A 16463-nucleotide genomic window follows, 5' to 3' on the forward strand; every position below is an offset into this window, starting at 1 on the left:
ATATAGATATACAGTAGCCTTCATTTATATAATCTTTCGAGAGTCAGAGCTATTCGTCTGCACACTCCCGTGCAGCCAGTCACATAATGTGACATAACCATAAACTCACTTCAACTATCCTATGACTCGGTTCAAGATTATTAAACAAGATGCTTTTGTCTTTAGTCATAAGGGCAGCCTTTGTGTGCAGGAGAGCTGACAACCGATGAATCTCTCATCTGGAAGTATAATGTATAGAATGCAGTGACGAGGAATAACGAGTGCTGGTGTTTTGGCCCCCATAAACAGATGAGTGACTGCCTGATGTCTCGTGTTTTACAAACAACGACAGAATAGAAAAAAGCACAACAGAGCAGGGACTTCAGCTGACCGCACCATATCTGCTAACCTTATCTTTAGCACCAGCTCCATCAGCTGCTAGCTGTCACAAAAAGGCGTGAGCACGACTGTGCTGGAATGGTAGCATGCAGTCACTGATTAATCTGACGTGCCCAAGGGCTTTCAGTCATGCAAATTGATGCGGTGTGGTGACGAGTTAAGATCCTGAAGTCAGCAAGTCTGACACACCCAACGACTAGAAGTCATGTAATGTGACATCGATTAAACATCCTAAAAAGGACACTACAGTCCTTCCTCTCTGCTCGCACTCCTCAAGGCCATCCAGCTAACATATAGTTTTACATGTTCAGGGTTAGATTTAAATATGGTGGAAAGTTGTAGAGTCTCTACTTGGTGAGTGTTAACAGGTTGTGTAATAATTGAATTTGGCAAAATACCACCAAGACGTTTAACAAGCCTGTGCCAGAGTCGGGTGACGTTTGCTTTGTCAGGCTTAAGTCTGTGTCTTCAATTATTGAGTTTCAAGTCGTCACTTATTCAATACTACAAATTCAGTCTCAGCCACTGAGTTCACTCGCTCGAGAAGTATAATGCTACTGTAAACTTGTAATTACCTGAAAATTAAATGTAACACTGATTAACATAGAGCAAAAATAAGAAATCCAATAGTTTATCAAATTTTCTTTCACCCTTTTGTTAACTAAAAGTCGTTCTGTGTGGACATGTGGGTAACATTGTACTCATCTCTTTGACCAGAAGGTGGGAATGCATGCAGAAACAAAAATGTCTGAATCAATTAATGAGGACATATGAGACATGCAGTGGGGCCAAATATATGGAGGCTGTCATGTACGAAATTCTAATTAAACTAATTAATTTTAAAAGTTCTGAAATTCTGACAGCCTCCTTTAGACGGTGAGGCCCTAAGCTACAGTTTGTTTAAATCCGTTAATCCGTGTTGTACCTGTTATTAAAGTTATTAGCTAACTCTCTTCACAAACTAAATTGGATTTTAAAAAGTTCTCGTTTAAGAAGTCATTTTAATTTCAAAAACCTTTTCTTACCATTGAAACACAACTTTCTTCATTATACAACAGTGTTCTTATTCTTCCCTTTTTTAGTTTCTCGTATACACAGTATAGAGAAAGTATAGGAATCGTGAAAAAATTGGACCTCGAGATTTTGTTGAATCTTGGCGTTTTAGACTTTCCCGAGTCTGAAAATACCATTTTTGAAATTCTGTCTGTCTGTGTGTCCGTGTGTCTGTGTGTAAACACGATAACTCAAACGCGTTGCCTTTAGTTGACAAGATTTTGTACTCCTGATTTATATGAAAAATAAGGAATCCTATCAAAATTTGGACCACTTCCGACAACCGGATGTGGTACTTTCACTGAATACATTCACAAATATTCAAGCAAACTATGGTTATAATTACAGATAGATGATTCAAATTTTGTGTAGATATTTATAATGATAAAAAACAAACAGATATGAAATTTGAGAATAATTACTCAACCGGAAGTACTATTTTGTTTAAACAACCATCCAAATTTTTTGTATCATGGAAATATAAATGTGTACACAATATTAAAAACTGTATTCAATATAACGCATATTCTTTCAATAACTATAATTAATTTTATTTTAATTTATACATCATCAGTTTAACAATAACGTGTAAACACTGAACATTCGATGTACAGTAATCCCTCGCTCTATCGCGGTTCAGCTTTTGCGCCCCCGTTATATCGCGGAAAAATTCAATAAGTACATCCTACCTGTAGTGTACTTTGCAGCCAATTCATAACAAAGCATACGGTTTTCAGCAGACAAAGAGTTTCACGTTACAGCACCCAGATGATTTCTTACAAAGCCCGTTATTGGCTGAAAGAGGAGACTCAACCAATCAGGGCGGATTTTAATCTCTTGGGCTCTGATTAGCTGCTGCTAACGTGGTGTAATCTCGCAAGAACAGCGAGCGTGGGTCCCCGACGAATCGCGTATCGCGTACCTTGCTTGTGGTCCGACTTTTGTGAGCAAACTTTTGTGAGCTTTTCGTTTGTTTTAAGCCCTACGATGGCTCCCAAGCGTCCGGCATCTTGTAAGCCTTCTGGTAGCAGTGAGCCTAAGTGCCAGAGGAAGACCTTGACCATACAGGAGAAAGTAAAACTGATGATGATTATTATTATGTTACTCATATCTTTAGCCCGACATCCATGTATCATATGTGTATCCAAAGTGTGCTTTAATAAGTTTACATGTGTTTAAAGCGTGTGGGAGGGGAATTTTAAGGATTAAAATATAAAAAAAATATGGTCTTTCTATATCGTGGATTTTCACCTATCGTGGGTGGGTCTGGAACGTAACTTCCGCGGTCAGCGGGGGATCACTGTAAATTTAAAGATGTAATGGGAACAATAAGCGGCTACGCCCGTGTCATGTTCCTGGTAATACATTTAATTTTATGATATTTTTTTTTATTTCCACCATCATTTTCATAATTAAATGTAGACAGATAACAATGCAGGTATAACAGACAGTAACTTTGTATAATGTTAATGTTTACCCCCCCAGGTGGAATTGAAGAGTAGTTTGGGGGAGGAACGATCTCCTCAGTCTGTCAGTGGAACAGGACGGTGACAGCAGTCTGTCGCTGAAGCTGCTCCTCTGTCTGGAGATGATCCTGTTTAGTGTATGCAGTGGATTCTCCATAATTGATAGGAGCCTGCTCAGTGCCCGTCACTCTGCCACGGATGTCAGACTGTCCAGCTCCGTGCCTACAATAGAGCCTGCCTTCCTCACCAGTTTGTCCAGACGTGAGGCGTCCTTCTTCTTTATGCTGCCTCCCCAGCACACCACCGCGTAGAAGAGGGCGCTCGCCACAACCATCTGATGGAACATCTGCAGCATCTTATTGCAGATGTTGAAGGACGCCAGCCTTCTAAGGAAGTATAGTCGGCTCTGTCCTTTCTTGCACAGAGCATCAGTATTGGCAGTCCAGTCTAATTTATCATCCAGCTGCACTCCCAGGTATTTATAAGTCTGCACCATCTGCACACAGTCATCTCTGATGATCATGGGGTCCATGAGGGGCCTAGGTCTCCTAAAATCCACCACCAGCTCCTTGGTTTTGCTGGTGTTCAGTTATAGGTGGTTTGAGTCGCACCATTTAACAAAGTCCTTGATTAGGTCCCTATACTCCTCCTCCTGCCCACTCCTGATGCAGCCCACTATAGCAGTGTCGTCAGCGAACGTTTGCACGTGACAGGACTCCGAGTTGTATTGGAAGTCCAATGTATATAGGCCTGCGGTGGGCTGGCACCCTGCCCGGGGTTTGTTTCCTGCCTTGCACCCTGTGTTGGCTGGGATTGGCTCCAGCAGACCCCCGTGACCCTGTAGTTAGGATATAGCGGGTTGGATAATGGATGGATGGATGGATGGATGTATATTTAAGCTGAACAGGAGCGGAACTAAATGCAGTTCTACCTACAGCAATTTATTGCAACAAATATTATATAATACTAACACTTTTTCTATGTTTTTAGGTGACTGTAACTGTTTTTGCTTTGCACATAATCTCGGTAACGCGTATGTAATCATGAAAAACTTCCACCACGTTTCGACCTTCCGAAATTTTAAATAAAGTTTGATTATAAATAGAGATAAATTATTGTGTGTTGATATTATCAATTAGTTATGATGAGAAACAAAGAGAGATGCTATTTGAGAGGTGGTTCTGATGACGTCAGAATATGAGAAAGTCGAGGGGAGCGCACTCCCGGTTTTTTCAGTATTAATCTTTTCTTGCATAGTGTTTTCTGATTTGAACTCAGAACTGTATTTCTGTCTGTCTGTCTGTTTATGGTCTTGTACATTCTCCATGTGTTGATCTACCTATAAATAATATACCACCTTTCCTATCAATCTAAATATCTACAGAATAAAATGAATAACACAAAAGTACATATAATTATGTATAAACAGTACACTCACTGCACAAATTATTAGGACCACTATACTAATACTGGCTAAGGCCCCCTTTTACTCTCAAAACAGCCGCAGTTCTTCATGACATGAATTCCACAAGATGTTGAGGTTCTGCTCCATGTTGACATGACTGCATCATGTAATTACTGAAGATTTGTCATGTTATGAATCTCCCATTCTGTCACATCCCAAAGACTATTAGATTCAGAATTCAGACTGGGAAGCCCACTAAAGAACAGTGAACTCCTTGTCAAGTTCAGGAAAACATCATGAACATTTGTTTCCATCATTTTTCATGTGACAGTTAACTGAGGCTCGTGACCTGTATCTGTATGATTTTATGCTTTGCTCTGCTTCCACATGATTGGCTGACTAGATAACTCCAAAGATAAGCAGGTATACAGGTGCTCCTAGTAATTTGCTCAGTGAGTAATATTATCTTTTTTACATCACCACACATAGATGTGTTGAATAAAGAGCTTTGTGCCTCTGACCTTGGCGGTTTGAGCAATTTCCAGTATAAAATGTCTCCCGTCTCTGGATAATCTCCTGGGCAATGATACCAAAGCTGTACACATCGCCCTTTTGAGAGATTCCTACTTGACGCAGGTGTTCTGGAGCCATCCACAGATCTGAAGACACAATGAGTACATGGAAATGAACGTTACACAACTTCAGGACACCTGATTCGTCATTTTCTGTGTAGAGTATTTTTCAGATATCCTGAACTGTGAATGTTCTATTCTTTTAAACAGTAATATTATTATTTTTTAAATTGGCCTGTTAGGATAACTTAATATCAGTTGCTTAAATGAGCATAAAATCCAGAACATGAACATAGTGATAGGTAGATTATTTCATATATAGATAGATATTTAAGTGTAGTTGGCAGGATAACATAGATAGATAGATAGATAGATAGATAGATAGATAGATAGATAGATAGATAGATAGATAGATAGATAGATAGATAGATAGATAGATAGATAGATAGATAGATAGATAGATAGATAGATAGATAGATATTTAAGTGTAGTTGGCAGGATAACATAGATAGATAGATATTTAAGTGTAGTTGGCAGGATAGATAGATAGATAGATAGATAGATAGATAGATAGATAGATAGATAGATAGATAGATAGATAGATAGATAGATAGATAGATAGATAGATAGATAGATAGATAGATAGATATTTAAGTGTAGTTGGCAGGATAGATAGATAGATATTTAAGTGTAGTTGGCAGGATAGATAGATAGATAGATAGATAGATAGATAGATAGATAGATAGATAGATAGATAGATAGATAGATAGATAGATAGATAGATAGATAGATAGATAGATAGATAGATAGATAGATAGATAGATAGATAGATAGATAGATACTTTTTTGTGGTGGGAGAACAGAATTGTAGCCGAAGTCTGTGATTTTCACCACCATGCGACTGTCCACTACGCAGTTTGTTGACTTCAGACGACCATGGACTTCGGTTTTGCTGGAGTGTAAGTAGGACATTCCCTGCAGAAGAAATGAGATGAAGTGCTCATTTCAATATTTAATACAGACATACTCTATTGTTGCTACTGAAATGTCTTAAGAGCATACAATGCCTTGTGATAATGGACACTCTTAAAGGCACTAAATAGAATAACCAGACTGCACATAAAACAATGTAATTATTAGTCCCCAGCCACACATACCCAAGTGTGCCATTTCCCTTTACCTTTGAAATGTCGGTCATCACTGAGATCTTGAATTCCCAGTCCATAAAGGTTTCTTCAGGATATGAAATCCGGTCATTCAGAACATGCTGTTAGAATTAAAAGGAGAATTTCAGCAGGACGATCCGTGTTAGTTCACATAAACGGCTGCACACTAGTGTTGAACATTTGACTGTTAGGTTTGTATGAGGCTCACCCTTAAACTGCCACGGTCGCAGTACTCTGTCACGCTGAAGAGGCCCATATCCAGCTTTGTGGTGCCATAGAACTTTGTCAGGTTGTTGTAGTCAAGCAGAAGGAGCTGCAATCCAAAACACACAACATCAGCCTGTTTAGCTCCCTGCATCAGACTGACCTGAATGACAGCATGTGACAGTCATCACATCTGGTTAACGTAAGTCACCTTGTTCAGCTCTATTTTCTGGTTTTCACTAAAATTGCTGTCCACATGTGGGAGTTCCTTTAGAATCACAATCTGTGTAAGAAAAGACAAGTGTGGCTCAGAACAGGAGTGCTCCACATAGATGGGTAACACTAATGTGACAAAATCTATCAATCTTTTGACTATATAAAAGCATACAAGACCACTTCTGCCCCAGGGTGCTTTACATTATTACATAGTATGCATAATTTCATTACAAGCAGGTGAAGTGGCTTGTTATGCGAAGCACGGTTCAGGTTCTACAGTTTCCATTTGACCCCAGGACCTGTGAACGCAACAAAGAGCCTTTTAATATGCAAGGCCCACCAAGTAAAATATACAGCTCGTTCATTAGCAACACTACATGTACAGTCAGAAATACAGCACAAAATACTGCACAATCTCCACTGAACCATGAATGCACCCATAGTTTAGCCCAGCAATTCCATCCCAGATTGCAGTAATTTATGCCGTCCCTTGACTCATATCCTCAACAGTCTAGTTTCGGCCTGGTCAATTATACTCCAACCAAAGTCTGTTGAAAGTCATTCCATGCACTCCTGCCCGTTCAGTTTTACTTCCCTTTTTCCTTCACCTTCCTGTTCACTTTAATTCTGCACACAATAAACTGTCGCACAACACCCTAGAGGAGTCTGAATAAGTACAGGGCTGTGTTCTAAGCCCCCTACTGTTCACCTTGTTGACTCACGACTGCTGTGCCAATTACAACTCGAATTACATCATAAACACACAACGACACAACAGTAGTGGGCCTCATCAGTAATGACGATGACTCCGCATACAGAGAGGAAGTCAATCAACTCATTGCCTGGTGTAGAAAAAACAACCTGGCACTGAATATCAACAAAACAAAAAAAGGAGAAAGCACATGCCACACCGGCCACTTACAATCCATGGAAACAATGTGGAGTCAGTGAGAAGCACCAAGTTTCTGGGAGTGCACATTACAGATGACCTGACATGGACCACAAATACCACTTCTCTTGTCAAGAGGGCACAACAGCAACTTCATTTTCTCCGAAGGCTGAAAAGAGCAAACCTTCCCTCTCCTGTCCTCACAACGTTCTACAGAGGCACTATAGAAAGTATATTGACCAGCAGCATCTCAGTTTGATATGGTAGCTGCACTGTCACTGAACAGAAGATACTTCGAAGAGTGGTGAGGACAGCGAAAGAAAATCATCGGGTCCTCACTCCCATCTGTTCAAGAATTACACTACTCACGTTGCCAGAGCAGATCCATTAAGATCATAAAAGATCCCACACACCCGGCACAAGGGCTGTTTGAACTTCTTCCCGCTGGAAAACTTTACCACAGTATGCACTGCAGAATGACCAGATTTAACAGGAGCTTCTTCCCCCAGGCCATCAGACTACTAAACTCTTGTAAATAACCTTTGTCCTTTTGCTTTCTTACTTACTGTGCACTTTATTACCACAAATAGGTCTTAAGTTTACATTATATTGTATTTTAATATCGTACAATATTACATTGTCTATATTGTATATATCACTGTCGGGCAACCGGTGCGCTGCGTCGCACTGGTGCGCCGTGGAATTTTCTAGGGGTGCCGCGAAAACTTTTGTAAAATATTTAAAATTGCTAGTGTTTTTGAACTTTTGGAAGCTCTTATCTCTGTGAGCAAGGTTTTTCAATACTTACGGAAATGAAGTTTAAGAAACGCGAGAGACTTCAAATGATCGACAAGGAAATGCACGTCTGTCTTTCAAAAATTGATCCTCGCCTCAATCTCATATGTGCTGAAAAACAATCTCAACGTTCATATTAATTAAATTTAAGATTTATCCTTTGATTCCTTTATTAATAAAATGTCTTTCAAACTTGTAAAATTAACTGTTTTTATTGGCGATTGTCCATAGATTGTGTCGTCACGACTTTATTTATGGGTAGTCCCTCAGGTGCGCCGCGAAAGAAAATTTTTGGACTTAGTGCGCTGCAACTCGAAAAAGGTTGCCTTTCACTGGTATATATTATGTATACATTTTGTATCTGTAAGAGCCATTTTCCTAGTTGTATGGGATTCATAAATGTTTTACTTGATGACAATGCATAATCAATGGGAGGTTCCTAAACCCCCCAAAAGTAGAATTGTATTGGTATATTCTTGCCATTTCTAACAGCTCTGAGTAAAGATTATTCTTCAGTTAGTGACAGCCTTGCCATGTGTAAGGTGGAGAGGCATACGGTTTTAAACTTGCACACATGACCGTGCCTGTGCACATGCCTATGTGCTTATGGGCCTACGGACTTTTTGAGTGTGTAAAATAACTCGTAAAACAGCACTTATTTAAGTGCAGAACTGTACACTTATCCATATTACTAACCAAGAATGGTAAACCGGATGGCATGGACGCAGGTACATGGCGATGGGACCATGAGACGTACTGCGCAGGCACGTACAGCGCACGTCTCATAAACCGCAAGCGAAGTCGTATCCACCGCACATGGAGTCATGGCCCAAAAACGAAAGAGCTCAACTGATGTGAATGAGAAATGAAGCAACAACGTGCCCATATCTAACGACTACCGACACAGCCACACAAAAAAGAGGATTCTGCGCTGCGGCCCAAATTCAAACGGAAGAGGCTACGGAGGCCCCACAGGTCCACAAAGATGGTACGGAAGGCGCGGGAAAGTACGAAAGGCAAAGGTGCCTACACAGCATAGTGAAACCTTGACATAGTATGGAAGGCACCGCCATATTGTGAGTGGCACTACTGCGGAGTGAAGGCGCAGGCGTCATCGCCATATTGTGAGTGGCACTACTGCGGAGTGAAGGCGCAGGCGTCACCGCCATATTGTGAGTGGCACTACTGCGAAGTGAAGTTAGGAATAATGTGCTGCTTGGGATTGTACAAACCGCTGAAAGCTTTACACCAAATTCAAACACAATACAGCTCAACGATACAAACACGAGCCCACCTGGATAAGATCAATGAACGCAGGCGCCTACAACGCGCGTCTGAAACTGCGGAAGCACAGCAGGCACGGGTTCAAAACGAACGAGCTCGACTGACGGATATACAAACACGAGCCCGCCTGGATAAAATCAATGAACGCAGGCGCCTACAACACGCGTCTGAAATTCCGCGGGCAAAGCAGGCACGGCTCCAAAACGAACGAGCTCGACTAATGTATTTCAGGATACCCAACGCCAGGGGTAGGCGAGCGAAGCGAGCAGGGGGCAGAGTCCCCTTGTAGTGTACAGAAGAAGAAGCTAAGAATCCTTAAGTATAGAAGAAGTAAAGAACTTTTAAGTACAGAAATAACTAAAGTTTCTCAAGAAAAGCTAAGTTTAGAGAAGGTACATTTTTCCTTTTTTTTTTTTGCCTTTTATTCTACGTGTGTAACTATTTTTTCTTTTATTCTTGTGTGGATTATTTGCTTTTAACTTTCACTAAATATTTTTAAAACAAACATTTAGACTGAGAGATTTCTTTTGACACGCGTTTTACCCGCGCTTGATCTCGCCTTATGCTTCGGCGGCCACGGTATCCATATAGTGCAATACCACAATCACTGTGAAACGATGTGCAATATTTTCATTCATATTATATTTCACCCACTGACTGGCTTACATTTATATATATCTTTTGTTTTTATTGTTTGTACTGTGCTGCCTTGTGCTGTCTTACCTACTTTCTGTGTAAGAAGTGAAATGTTTGTAATGTCTGTATGTTGTCTTTTATACACCTGTCTTTTATGTCTGCACATTGAGCCTGGAGAAACGCAATTTCGTTCAGCTATGCATCTGTTGTTGTACTGTTGTATGGTATGAATTTCAATAAAGTTCACTTACTTACTTACTTACAAAGTATCAAATTTGTTTCATTCTTGTCACAGTTGCTGCACAGGGACATCCGCTCCAGACCGGTTTAGTTCAGCTGGGTTTATCCTTGTTGGATTCTGATTAGCCTGTCCCTTTCATGTTCAGTCTAGTCCAGACTGCCAGAAACTTCTTTTGTAATGCTGTCTGCTTTTCTAAGGCAGCATGGGTTATATGCTGTGCACACTGTGGCAGACAACCGGAGAAGGGAAGGACCTTAACAATATCTCCCCCGGGACACAAGAGGACAGCCCCCCTGGATTGTATTGGGGCCATGGATTTGGAGCTTGGAAGCTCAACCCTGTTGGCGTCCGTGGCCACCGCCAGGGGGCACCTGGACGATCCCGGAGCCCTACAGTGCAGCACTTCTGTCATACCAGGAAGTGCTGCCAGAAGAGGAACTGAACGCACCTGGAGTTTGGCGGAAGTGCCGCAGGAAGTTCATCAGGGGGCACCTGGAGCACATCTGGGTGCAACATAAAAGGGGCCGCCTCACTCCACTCCAGGCAGAGGATGGAGCTTGTGAGGAGAGGAGTGGAGGCGGCCGAAAGAGAATGAAAAGAGAGAAGAAGGAAAGGGACTGAGTTTTGTGCACTGTGTGCTGTGCAGGAGAAGAGAGTTAATAAACGTGTGTGTGTTTTGGACATTGTGTGTCTCAGTGTCTGTCTGTAGCCGGGCTGATATTCCACAACACACTAAAAAATATTAGGAACCCAGAAGAGAATGGTCAGACTTGTTCAAGAGGACAGAAATGGCAACTCAACAACTCTGTACAATTGTGGTGAGCAGGAGAGCGTCTCAGAATGCACAGCACATTGAACGTTGAGGCAGATGGGTTACACCAACAGAATACCATGCTGGGCTCCACTCCTGTCAGCCAAGAACCGAAAGCCATGGCTGTGGTGGGTGCAGACTTACTGAACCTGGAACAGAATGTAGCCTCAATTTATGGTGAGGCAGGGCCACAATTTGGCACCAACAGCAGGAATCGATGCACCCAACCTGCCTTTTGTCAACAGTCCAGGCTGGCAGTGGTGGTATACGATGGGGTGGGGGAATGTCTTCCTGGTATACTTTAGGCCTATTAATGCCAAGCAGTCATTGCTTGAATACCACAGCCTATCTGAATATTGTTGTTGAGCTTCGTGGTCACGATTTACCTATCTTCTTATGGCTGTTTCCACCATGATGATGCAGAATGTCACAAAGTGAAAGTCACCTCAACTTGGTTTCATGAACATGACAATGAGTTCAGGGTTCTTCAGTGGCCTTCCTGTTCACCAGATTTGTGGTAGAACAGGAGATTCGCAGCATGAATCTGCAGGAATTGCATGATGCAGTCATGTCAGCATGGTCCAGAATCTCAAAGAAACATTTCCAACTTCTTGTGGAATCTATGCCATGAAAAACTGAGGCTGCTTTGAGAGCAAAAGGAGGTCCTACCCAGTATTAGCATTGTGGTCCTAATTTGTCCCGAACAGAAGGAGGCTGTGTGCCAGTAATATTCAGAGCCGACTTTAACGCCTTCTATATATGGCCCCTTTGACCAACATGACTTTGCTATCTCACCTTTTTGTCATAGCGCCCTCTATGAATGCGATCTGTGCTGTCCTTCCGTCGGTCATCATCAATCTGAGAAGACATGGGAAAGGGGAACTGTTCAGCAAAATTATATCAGCTTCCATAAATCACCCACCTGACATGGCACCACAACTTCCAGGCCCCACCCCAAACAATTCCAGCAAACCTTACTTAATACCACTTCCACAAAGGAAATGTACCCACTGGCACCCAATGGTGGTGTCATATAACTAGAGTCCAGATTTATTGAGACTTCACACCTTCAGACTGACGTGACCCATCTCACTGGTGTCCAGAAGAGTGACCTTGTCAGGAGGGATGTGTGACCACTTCCTATAGCGGATGTGCCTCTCTTTCCTGTACTGGCTGTTAACAAACCATAGATACAATTAGAATTCAGGTCAGAGGTCTCTTCATTTCAGTAACACATTGCAGAGGTTACAGATTGTCACCCAAGAGTGGACAAGAACCACACTCAACCCAGCCCTTCATCAGCCCCTCTCCATCAGATTTGAAACAACGAGGGCAGGCGATGTACTTTACCGAAGCACAATCAGCGCAATGAGCAGGACGACACACACAACCACAGCAAGTGTTATCACGGCGATCATCAGCTCATGTGGACCTGTAACAGAAAATCAGAAAGAGTCTTAGCAACCACACAGAGCAGCAGGTAATCCCACAGAGAAAGTGTATACTTACCAGACGAAGGGGCATTCTGGGGCAGCCCTTGAGTCCAAATGAACCTGGGCTTTGAATCCAAGACTCTAGTTTCATTTTTGGATGTGTCAAATTGTAAAAGGGGTGTGTACTGTAAGGGGTAATAGAAAAAAGAGTGTTATTTTGAGCCAAGATTTAAAAAAATCACCAAATGGATTGTCATTTTCTCCAGGGAAGATTTTGGTCTGAAGATGCATCATCAGCTAGGAGACCTTTTAGTTAATCAAAGTATAGAGGTTTAACAATTCTTCTTTGGCTGCTCCCACAGCGGATCATTCTCTTCCATATCTTTCTGTCCTCTGCATCTTGTTCTTTAACACCCATCACCTGCATGTCCTCTCTCACCACATCCATAAACCTTCTCTTTGGCCTTCCTCTTTTCCTCTTCCCTGGCAGCTCTATCCTTAGCATCCTTCTCCCAATATACCCAGCATCTCTCCTCTGCACATGTCCAAACCAACGCAATCTCGCCTCTCTGACTTTGTCTTCAAACCGTCCAACTTGAACTGACCCTCTAATGTCCTCATTTCTAATCCTGTCCATCCTTGTCACACCCAATGCAAATCTTAGCATCTTTAACTCTGCTACCTCCAGCTCTGTCTGCTGCTTTCTGGTCAGTGCCACCGTCTCCATCCCAAATAACATAGCTGGTCTCACTACCGTCCTGTCGATCTTCCCTTTCACTCTTGCTGATATTCATCTGTCACAAATCACTCCTGACGCTCTTCTCCACCCATTCCACCCTGCCTGCACTCTCTTCTTCACCTCTCTTCCACAATCCCCATTACTCTGTACTGTTGATCCCAAGTATTTAAACTCATCCATCTTCATCAACTCTACTCCCTGCATCCTCACTATTCCACTGACCTCCCTCTCATTTACACACATGTATTCTGTCTTGTTCCTACTGACCTTCATTCCTCTCCTCTCTAGAGCATATCTCCACCTCTCCAGGGTCTCCTCAGTCTGCTCCCTACTATCGCTACAGATCACAATGTCATCAGCAAACATCATAGTCCACGGGGACTCCTGTCTAATCTCATCTGTCGACCTGTCCATCACCATTGCAAATAAGAAAGCTGTAATAACATGGGACGTATTAGCCAGTAGATTTCATTTACACTAAGTCTTCAGGTGTCGCACAGCTTAGATTGCCACCTCAGTCTGTTAGACTACACATTTAATTACAACTATAGTCAGAAGGGTTTAGAAAGCACACTTTACTTAAACCCCTCATGGAGATGTCTGACTACAGTTTTTACTGAACCCCAGGCAGGAAAAGCTGGAGAACTGACTTAATTAAACATGGTCTGGAGATGTTTCAGTAAAGCATTATTAAAAGCCATTAGGCTCAATACAGTGTCCTCCGTAAGGTTTATGACAATGACCCACTTTGCTTTGATTTGACAACACTTCTTCTACACAGTCCTCCCATTTCAGGGCACCATAATGTTTGGGACACAGCAATGGCAGGTCTAATAAAGCCGTTATATTTAGGACTTTGTCGCATATCCCTCACATGCAATGACTGCTTCAAGTCTGCAATTCATAGACATCACCAGGTGCTGGGGATCTTCTCTGGTGATGCTCTGCCAAGCCTCTCATGCAGCCATCTTCAGTTCTGGGGGCTTGTCCCCTTACATTTTCTATTCAGCATATGGAAGGCCTTCCTTAATTGAATTTAAATCAGAAGATTGGCTTGGCCGTTGAAAAATATTCCATTTTTTAGCTTTGAAAAATGTCTGTGTTGCCTTAGCAGTGTGTTTGGATCATAATCTTGTTGTAAGATGAAGCACCGTCCAGTGATTTTGGATGCATTTACAGAAACTTGAGAATATACGATGTTTCTGAACACCTCAGAATTCATTGTGCAACTGACGTCAGCATTTTGAACATCAATGAAGAGAAGTGTGGCAGCCATACATGCCCAAGCCATAACACCTCCACCACCATGTTTAATAGATGAGGTGCTCTGCTTTAGATCTCGGGAAGTTCCTTTTCGTCTCCACACTCTGCTCTTGCCATCATTCTCATACAGCAGGTTCATCTTTATCTTGTTTGTTCACAAGACCTTTTTCCAGAATTCCACAGGCTCTTTGAAGTCCTTTTTCACAAACTGTAATCTGCCCATCCTGTTTTTGTGGTTTGCACCTTGCAGTGTGTCCTCTGTATTTCTGTTCATGAAGTCTTCTGCTGATAGTCGTCTCTGACACACACACATCGGCCCCCTGAAGACTGTTTCTGATCTGTCTGTCAGGTGTTTGGGGCTTTTTCTTTACCATAGTGAAGGTTCTTCTGTCATCACATGTGGAGGTCTTCCTTGGCCTATCAGTCCCTTTGTGATTACTGAGCTCACCAGTGTGTTCTTTCTTCTTCATGATATTCCACACAGTTGGTTTCGGTCATTCTAAGGTTTTAGTTATGTCTCTAGTGGTATTATTCTTGTTTTTCAGCCTCATAATGGCTTTTTTGATTTTCATTGGCACAGCTCTTATCCTCGTGTTGAATAATGGCAACTACAGACTCCAAAGGGTAGAAGCAAGCCGAGGTGTCTTATAAAGCAATGAAACACACCTGAGTGTTCACAAACACCGGTGACGCCAATTGTCCCAAAAATGATGGTGCCCTGAAATTGATGGACCATTCAGAATAATTGTTGTCATGTCTACAATGGCGTAACCAAACTATGTCCAACTCCCCTTAAATGAAAGTCTGCCATGGCACTGGAATCACAAGTCTGAATTGTTTGATTTGTAATTTTATACTGTTGACCAGAGGTGTAAATTAAGGACAAATGTGTCTTTGTCCCAAACATTATGGAGGGCACAGTAAACCATAGGTGTCAAACTCCAGTCCTGAAGGGCTGCAGTGGCTGCAGGTTTTCATTCTAACCATCTTCTTCATTAGTGACCAGTTTTTGCTACTACAGTAATTAACTTCTTTTGCCTTCGTTTTAATTAACTTGACTCAGGCCCCTTAGTTGTCCCATTTTCCTTAATTAGCAGACAAATAAGATACGAAACGAGCCGCCACACGACCAGCTCACCTGCGCCCATCAAACAGCATCTGAAAATAAAGAAAGGTGAATGTCTCAGTAAGGTTGATCTGCTCAGGTCACCAAAACATTTTGATGGTGTTCTTGGAAAAAACAGAAAACCAACAAGTTTGGAAATGTCTGCTGTAACAAATGAGAGCAGCAACAAGCCTTGGAATTAAATAACGGCAAGAATTGGCTTCTCATTAAGAAACTAGTTGGAGTGACATTGGCCAGAGTTTGACGTTCCAGTTTAGCTGGTCATCTGTTGGCTCGTTTCACATCTCATTTCTGTTTGGCTGTCATTTAATGAAGAAAAGAATCAACTGAGAGGACTTAATCCTTAAAAACAGGGCTATGAAAATGAAGGGAAAAGAAGTTAATTAGCAGTGAAAACTGGTCAATGATTAGGAAAAGAGTGAGAATGAAAACCTGCAGCCACTAAGGCCCACCAGGCCTGGAGTTCAACACCCCTGCTGTAAATGCTAAACCAGAAATCGAAGACAAAAGCAGAAATAAAGGTTAATGACCTTAAATAAGAAAATGAAAAGCAACATGAAAAATTTTGTTATGAATTATCACTATGATGACCGGGAGGTGCACAGTGAGGAAGTTTTCTTCCATCACAATGACATAGCAACAGCCAGAAAAGCAAAGAAGGCTTTGGAAAAACATATAACTGTTGAAAAAAGTGGTGTTTAATCAAAAACGTGATGTCAAGATTGGTTACTACAAACAAAAAACAAAACTCTGTTCAGATATGTACTGTAATACCATAAGCAGATC

At 41.8% G+C, this 16463-nt stretch overlaps 1 protein-coding gene across 1 annotated transcript in view; it reads right to left on the reverse strand.

Annotated features, from left to right (window-relative positions):
- Positions 1 to 16463, reverse strand: part of gucy2cb (guanylate cyclase 2Cb) — a 77058-nt gene that overhangs the window by 26394 nt on the left and 34201 nt on the right. The window contains exons 11-19 of the mRNA XM_028815139.2: positions 12626 to 12734; positions 12467 to 12548; positions 12184 to 12289; positions 11912 to 11974; positions 6456 to 6527; positions 6249 to 6353; positions 6055 to 6141; positions 5717 to 5849; positions 4824 to 4961 (exon numbers count right to left, since the gene is read on the reverse strand). Coding sequence (XP_028670972.1) covers positions 4824 to 4961; positions 5717 to 5849; positions 6055 to 6141; positions 6249 to 6353; positions 6456 to 6527; positions 11912 to 11974; positions 12184 to 12289; positions 12467 to 12548; positions 12626 to 12734 — 895 coding nt within the window. The remainder of the gene's footprint in view (positions 1 to 4823; positions 4962 to 5716; positions 5850 to 6054; positions 6142 to 6248; positions 6354 to 6455; positions 6528 to 11911; positions 11975 to 12183; positions 12290 to 12466; positions 12549 to 12625; positions 12735 to 16463) is intronic.

The sequence above is a fragment of the Erpetoichthys calabaricus genome, chromosome 12, assembly GCF_900747795.2.
Source record: "Erpetoichthys calabaricus chromosome 12, fErpCal1.3, whole genome shotgun sequence".
Taxonomy (NCBI): domain Eukaryota; kingdom Metazoa; phylum Chordata; class Cladistia; order Polypteriformes; family Polypteridae; genus Erpetoichthys; species Erpetoichthys calabaricus.